Below are 1,570 nucleotides of genomic sequence, written 5' to 3' on the forward strand. Positions count from 1 at the left end.
TTACACCTGAGCTACTGGAGAATATCTGTCTATAAAAGAGTCATAAATTATTAGACTGAAAAACATCCAATATTATATGTCAGAAATATCCAGAACAGGAAATATAAGGAATAATAGTGATCCGGCCCTCAGCATCATTTATCATAAAGAGAATCATCATCTGTCCAACCAGCATGGAAACCATTTTGAGCATTGTAATAGAATATAATCCCATGATAAGAGATCAGGTAGGCAGGAAAATCCAAGTATAACAAGAGGAAAGATCCATATAATGTGATCCACTATAATAACATGGACTCCACCAAATCTAATCTACATTATAAACCCCCTGAGCCCAGAGATTACACTGACATCCTGACTACACCAGTGACTGTCACCTTGTAACCACAGGATTTCCATGTCCCCAGTATTTCCATACACAGTCTCTGGGGTCTCCTGTAACCTCCCCTGTCACTCTCTATATATATCTCATTGTACAGACTGACACATCTTATACTTTGTATCTGACTCCACAAACACCAAGATGGTTTCTGGCCGTTCTCTGCTGGCTGTGATCTTCATTTCTATTCAGGGTGAGAGATTAGGATCATTCCAGGATTGTGTGTAGAGAAATCTATACAGTGGATCCATCATCAGATCAGGATTTCTAGGAATAGATCCCGACATTTATCAATAATGAATATGTCTCTTCTAATCCTCAGGATCCTGTGGAGAGATTGTGCTGACTCAGAGTCCAGATTATATGTCGGTGTCCCCAGGAGATACAGTCACCATGTCATGTATATCTAGTGAATATACAGGGAATGCTATAGCCTGGTACCAGCAGAAACCAGGACAAAAGCCAAATCTTCTTATCTATGGTGCAGCCAGCAGATATACAGGAGTCCCAGACCGGTTCACTGGTGTTAGTGATGGATCTTCTTACACCAACTACAAGTTAACAATCAGAGGAGTGACAGGAGATGATATAGCAGATTATTACTGTCAGCAGTATAGGAGTTTCCCTCTCACACAGTGATACAGAGCCGTACAAAAACCTCCTTCCCCATCCCCCACGATGTTGCTGTATTGCAATGTTCTATAGAGATAAAGGTGCAGAGAATCAGCAGAGCGGTCAGGGTTATTTCTATCTCTGATCTCTTCTTCCTCTGGGAATAGATGATTTACATGCAGATCCCTGTCTGTACCGGTTATGTAAGAAGTAGAGAGAAGATTCACAAAACAATGATTTCCCATCCTCAGGGTTTATTCTCTATAATGATGAATATTGTGACCTGTATAATCCGATTTACTCTCTATAAACCAACACTCACTTATCTCATCATCTTAAAGGGACAGGTTTGTAGCTGATCTCCTGATCATTTCCTCTTCTCATCTGCTGCACCTTACCTGGGCAACAAGGTTCTTACATCATTTTCCATCTGTCTTATAGTATTACATGGACTCTCTCAGCCCTGACTGTAGTTCTATCTACCATCACAAAACATCAGTAATTATTAAAGAATAATCTGGGAATATGATCTGGAAATTATTATTGTGGAAATTAAGTCCACAACTCTATAAAAGTCCC

The 1,570-nt window shown here is 39.9% G+C and overlaps 1 gene segment (V, D, J or C); it reads left to right on the plus strand.

The window, feature by feature from the left end:
• The first annotated feature begins 311 nt into the window (after window positions 1-311).
• Window positions 312-1,018, plus strand: LOC130336086 (immunoglobulin kappa variable 3-15-like). The segment is given in 2 exon segments: window positions 312-572; window positions 702-1,018. Coding segments are annotated over 2 exon segments (366 nt in total).
• Window positions 1,019-1,570: the final 552 nt, after the last annotated feature.

Source organism: Hyla sarda, chromosome 1 (genome assembly GCF_029499605.1).
Source record: "Hyla sarda isolate aHylSar1 chromosome 1, aHylSar1.hap1, whole genome shotgun sequence".
NCBI lineage: Eukaryota > Metazoa > Chordata > Amphibia > Anura > Hylidae > Hyla > Hyla sarda.